The 6,120-nt window shown below is 30.3% G+C and overlaps 1 protein-coding gene across 1 annotated transcript; it reads right to left on the minus strand.

The window, feature by feature from the left end:
* Positions 1-1,437: 1,437 nt before the first annotated feature.
* Positions 1,438-2,486, minus strand: LOC107898430 (tRNA 2'-phosphotransferase 1). The gene is made up of 3 exons (XM_016823910.2): positions 2,240-2,486; positions 1,867-1,923; positions 1,438-1,707 (listed from the first exon to the last, which is right to left on the minus strand). Exons 1-3 carry the CDS (start codon positions 2,367-2,369, stop codon positions 1,661-1,663), a joined length of 234 nt encoding a protein of 77 aa, XP_016679399.1. The 5' UTR covers positions 2,370-2,486; the 3' UTR covers positions 1,438-1,660.
* Between the last annotated feature and the right edge of the window lie 3,634 nt (positions 2,487-6,120).

A 6,120-nucleotide genomic window follows, 5' to 3' on the forward strand; every position in this document is an offset into this window, starting at 1 on the left:
GAAAATGGCCCATTCCGGTAAATAATAAAATATCGGGCTCATTTTAGTAAATTTTTAAAAAATAGGGCTTTTATGTGTAATTTACCCAAAATTTTTAACCATTTTATTTTTTACTTTATTCTTTTCTTTATCCTCAACATTCTTCTCACTCCTCTCTCATCTCTCATCTCTCATCTCTCTCAACTTAGGGCTAGTTTGGATGGGCAGTGTGTTTACCTCCGGTGAGGTTAAAAACAGCGGTGGCGGTGAGATTAGGTACTGTAGCGGTGAGATTGGATACTGTAGCAGTGAGATTAGAAACAGCGGTGGAGTGTGTGTTTAGATTCAAACGCAGCTGTAGCGGTGAGGTGAAAATAGAAAATGACTTTTAAGGACATTAGATTAAAAATGATATATAATAGAAGTTTTTAAAATTATTTAACAATTACAAAATTAATAAATTATTAAAAATTATTATTTAATATAATTTAATAAAAATATATAATTTAATAAAATATATGAATTTACTAAAATTATAATATATAATATTATAAAATATAATTTAAAATAATTATTATTAAATATAATTTAACAAAAATATATAATTTAATAAAATTCTTAGTATTAAATATTCTTATATGAATTTACTAAAATCATAATATATAATACTATAAAATATAATTTTAAATAATTATTATTAAATATAATTTAACAAAAATATATAATTTAATAAAATTCTTAGTATTAAATATTCTTATGATTGTATCAACAAACTTCATCAATTTCTTCTATCAAATATTAAAATATTTGAACTTGACTTTGAATATTGATTTTATGATTGTTACTTTACCATCAGCAACCCAAATTCAATTTACTTAACAACATAATGAATTAGGGTTTTTCTTCATATTCCTAATTATGTATTCCATTTCCGACCGTAAAGCACCTTTCAACTCATCTCATCAGTGATTTTCTGTCCATTGACAAATTAGGATTCTATTGTTTGTGCATCAACAATTTCGAATTCTAAAATTTAGAACGTAAATTTTATTTTCTCAATTTCAATTTTGTTTCTAGATTTGAATTGCAGCAATTTTGGTCTTCAATGTTGTTTTCTTCTTTCATTTTAACTTCTTCTTTTTTGTTATATTTTCTGATGCATTTTTTATGATTAAACTTTTAGACATGTTTATTTTCAATTTTTTCCACGAGCATTTAGATAAAAAAATATTAAAACTATTCAAAAGTTACTTGTTTGCTTCAAAACGAAGCATATAAGGACTAAATTGCTCATTTTTATATTAGAGGACCCAATTTGCTCTTGAATTTCTAATAGTTTAACCAACAAAAATCTTACATGACCTAACAAAAAACCTCTCCAACTAAATTGCACGCATAACTTGTTTAGCAAGGTTCATTTTATCTAAAGATTGAACAGACTTGGATTAACAACTTATATAGATAAAATGTACTCTTATTGTAATCGACTTGGACAAATATGAATGGTGGTCATCTTTTATAAATACAAATTTGTCATCACACAGGTTTAAAAGAAAGTAATAAAAAAAAAAGCTGATCATTTCATCATTCAATTTTAAAGATTTAAGAAAGGTATAGGTTTTCTGTCTGGCCATGATTCTATTTTCTCAAAGAACTTGACAGGTACCACCCCATCAAAACCTTAAGTCAATATCACTTTATTGTCTGAAATGTAAAGCTTCATGCCTTCTGCAGTCATCAAGAAAACAAGCGAAGACAACTTAAGAACCGTAGTTTGGCAAGAACAAATCAATATATGTTCGGCCACGACTCTAAAGAAAAGTGAGAAAGATGACTTGCTTCTTTCATGATTCTATGAACCGAAGCAATAACTGCAAGCATGCTTACCTTCCAAAGCTTTTCTAACATCAAGATAGATCAAAACGTTAACATCTCGTCTCATACCTGAAGAGGGTAAAAGATACAAATCATCATAAGCCCTCTACAGCATTTAGATTCACTAAAACTCAATTTATGTCGATTAGTGCTTGTCATTTCCCATTATCGCTTAAAATTCACGTTTTATATCGGCACATTAGTAATCCCCTTTCATAATCTTTAGCATGAATCCTATGGTGAAATGCAGATAACAAGCATAACAACACCCCTAGGCAGTTTGTCACGTATACAGTGCTGGCATATTAAAAATAGAGAGTAAAATGAAGGAGTTCGTATGTTAAAGTTCAGAGGAACAGTAAAGAGAAATTTCATGATATCTCACCACTTATCACTTCACCGTCAGTCGGCAAGCCACTTGAGAAGTGAACATGCAATCTTTTCATGCGCTTCAAACCTGACTCCAAAATTGATACCAAATTCCTCTTATAGGTTCCATGTACGCAAACTATCATCTCAGGGAAAATCAAGAGGATTATGCAAAATAAAAGGCATAAAGAAAGTCCATAAATCTAAGAGACATGATGTTCTTACATTGCACTTCATCAGCTGAAAGTATTTGTTTTAATAATCTTTCGAACTCAACTGTCTGCCAACGTGACATACAATATCTTCCTTAGAAGTGCATAGACATAAATAAAGATGCTCAAAACAACAGTTAAAAATAATCTAAGGTGACAATTCAGATAAAGCATGAAGAAATTAATAAATTTTTAAGAAAGATTCATCACCATGACGGTATGGCCTTGGTTTGCACGTATCAGAAGCTCCCCATTTTCCTCAAGAAGGCTAAACCATTGTTTATTATCTTTTCTGACAGCCTACAATCAATAAACATAAAAACCATGAAATTTCTTTTGGCTGCAAAATGAACATTTTCCTTCTCATGATTGTTTATACACCAACATTTTGGAGACCAAGAATCTAAATTACTACTGGTAACAGCTCAAAGATCACTTATAAGTAAACAACAAATAGTATTTAGCTCAAAGAAGGAAAATGTTTATACATCAATAGCTCAAAGAACATTTCTGAGGCAGTACATGAACTATCCTCTTTCTCCTCCCGCGTTCGGCACAACTCATCTGCTTCTTCCCTGCATTAGTAAACTGATCACTTAATTTGCTTATATAAAATTCAACATGCAAATACATGGATTCAGTAGCACTAAAAGGAATAGAATTATGGAAGAAGAAAACATCAATTTTTTTGTCGGCATCATCCAACTTTTGCTTTTGAGCACCGTCAGCTGCTGACTGCTCACTAGGCGATGGATACATTGGAAAATCATTACCGAACATAATATTAAGTTGCTACCAACTATGAATTCAGTCAATTGATACAACAGTAAGTCCACATCTTCATCAACAAAACAACTGCACAATATATTTGCTACTTGAAGAGATTTATGTGCTTCACCTCATTTCTTTCCCATTATTTACATTTTAGAAAAGATTTCCATTCATTTCCTCGGCAGAGGTTTCATTAACATTGTCTTTTACAAAAACTAGAAGTTTTTCATAAGAATTTCACGACACTACTATTTAATGTATTAGATGCTCAAAGAAAGAAATTGCATCAGTTGCTAGTTTCAACTGCCTAAAACCTCATTAGCACATTCATCATAAGAAGCCTTCTTTTCTGGAAAGATTACTGAATGCAAAACAATGATCTGAATTTATTTGTAGGACTATTTTTGAAATTTAACCAAATAACAGAAGGGTCGTTAAAATAAAATGAAAATTTTAGCAAAAATAGACCCTTTGGTTGCGTCCTCTAAGGTATACAACAGTTTCATGGCATCGGTGTATCTCAATTCACCAGCAATAGTTGAAATCTGCAAAAGGAGAAATGCATGTTAACCCGTAAATAGTCACCACCATCACCTTGACCAAACTGATTTGCAAACCAAGGGGAAGGGGAAAGGGAAGGGGAAGGGGAAAGGGAAGGGGAAGGGGAAAGGGGAGAAGAAGGGTAACCAAATATCAGAAGAAACAATAGGGGAAAAGAAACAAAAGAAATAATATGGGGAAAAGAGGAAAAGAAAAAGCAACTGGAGTTGCTAAATTTTTACCGGACCAACAATCTCCAGTTGATTTGGGGCTGACCAGCGTGGTGGAGGCTGCTTCTCACCGCACTGGCATGCTGAACTAAAGGGCTGACCAGTGAGGTTGCTGCCATTTCCCCCCTCCCCCAACCGCTCCTCACTGGTATGCAATGACAAACCAAAGGAGCCCTTACTCTCTCTCCCAATTGCGAGAACAAAACTGTTCACAACACCAATAACAAAAACTAAGGACCAAGGAGCAAAACACCGTGAATTAATATATCAAAATATATATTACAAACAAAGCGAAAACATAATTCCTTTATTCAAAAAAATGCAATAAATCCTCAAGTGCACTCCACACTTTGCAAGTTGGTCAGCCTCACTATTAGAATCACTTATAATAGATCTGGTTTGCCACTCTGTTGAAGCTAAACTAGAAGAATTACATTCTTTGAAAATGTCTTTCACGTTTGTTAAGGGTGTTAAAATGGTCGGTTTAATTAATACTTGAACCAAATTATCATTAATTGAATTAGTCGAAATTTTAAAACCCTTATATGTTAATCAAACTGAAATTTTTTAAAAATCTATTAATCGATCCAAATAATTTCGGTTGATTTGGGAGGATAATTAAATTAATAGAAAATTTTACATTTTTTTATTTGATTCAAATAAGTTCAAAACTTGAAAAAAACCATTGCAATGTACTTTTTTTTCTCTATTTTTAATTCAAAAAAGAAAGTACAAACAACAAAAAACACTAAATTAAAGACATAGCTAGTGTCTACATGCTTAAACAAACAAACCAAAAAAGTTTGAATGTTAAAGATACGAGAAGATAGTCAAGACTCAAGCAACACCCTGACTACCTTTTTGACTTTGTTTTGACAACAAAAAGAAAGAAAAAAGCCGCATAAGTTGCTTCAAAGCTTTTCACGAATTATTTAGGGTTTCTTCTTTTTTTTACTTTTTTATTTTATTTTTAATTTAAAAAATATATAAATCTATTAAGATTATGCCATTATAATAATTTATATAAATTCATTAAGTTTTAAGCCCATCCTTTAATTTTTATATTTTAAGTTACATAATATATTAGGCCTATAATATTTTTATATTTTGTGACATCGAAGTCATTCTTGGAAGAAATTGTTCGTCAAAGCCGCAATGTAATAGCCTTAAACCGGTCCAGTAGTTTCGAGTATATTTTTTAAGTTTCGAGTGTAAACTAGGAATCTATAGGGTTTCTAGTAATTTTTAATTTAATTTAGGAGGTTAATTTTATCTAAAATCGATTAAACAATAATTCGGAAAAATAAAAATATTTTTCAAAAATTAATTTTAAAGTAATTAAATAATTATTAGTGAAAATAATTAATATGGGTTGAAAAAAATTTTAAAATAATTTTTATTGGGGGTTAATTTGAGTTAAATTTAAATATTAATTAAATTAGATTTAATTGTAAAATGAGGGAAATTTTGGAGTACTTATTTGGAAAATAAACCTTAAAATTCGGAATTATGGAGGGAAAGGATTAATTGGTAAAACAAGGGAAATGTGGGAGTGGCTATTAGGGAAATTCCCCAATTTTTAAATTCTAGTGGGTTGTTTCATGTTTTAAACACAATGCATCTAGCCTACTTTTCACATCATTTACATTAGATTAGAAAGCTATAAATTTTGTTTTCTTTGCATGGTTTTAAAGATCTATCATCAGAGAATAGATCCAACCATTTTGTTTCTCAAAATACTCTCTCAATTCACTCGAAATTATTCTCACAAGTAGCCAAAAATATTCTGAAATTTCTCAAACTTCTTAAATCAAGATTTTTAATCAACAAATTTAAAGCGAATAAAAGGTAATCTTCAATCCTAAACTTGTTTTTATGAATATTAGAAACATTTTTACATGATTTGAGAGTCAATTAAAGGATTTTTTTTATCAATGTCATCTTCTTCAAAAGCTTAAGGTGCTTTAATGGTGGATCTTGAATTTTGAGATGAAATCCACAAATCAATGGATGTTCCAACTCAAAGTGGATCTATTAAAATGTTTTTGGTTTTATCAAGATTAAACATGATTTGTGAGGTAATTTGAAGAAATCTGAATTTCATCATCTTCTTGAATTAATTTTCCTGATTTTTGTGAAATTGA

Source organism: Gossypium hirsutum, chromosome D04, assembly GCF_007990345.1.
Source record: "Gossypium hirsutum isolate 1008001.06 chromosome D04, Gossypium_hirsutum_v2.1, whole genome shotgun sequence".
Lineage (NCBI taxonomy): Eukaryota > Viridiplantae > Streptophyta > Magnoliopsida > Malvales > Malvaceae > Gossypium > Gossypium hirsutum.

What these genes read in the sequence shown, in the direction of transcription:
- LOC107898430 (XM_016823910.2), bottom strand. Translation starts at nt 2,369, where the DNA reads ATGATAGTTTGCGTACATGGAACCTATAAGAGGAATTTGGTATCAATT. An exon ending in TGACGGTGAAGTGATAAGTG is followed by an intron (nt 1,924 to 2,239) that starts GTGAGATATCAT and finishes TACCCTCTTCAG; the next exon opens with GTATGAGACGAGATGTTAAC. An exon ending in TGTTAGAAAAGCTTTGGAAG is followed by an intron (nt 1,708 to 1,866) that starts GTAAGCATGCTT and finishes TGATGACTGCAG; the next exon opens with AAGGCATGAAGCTTTACATT.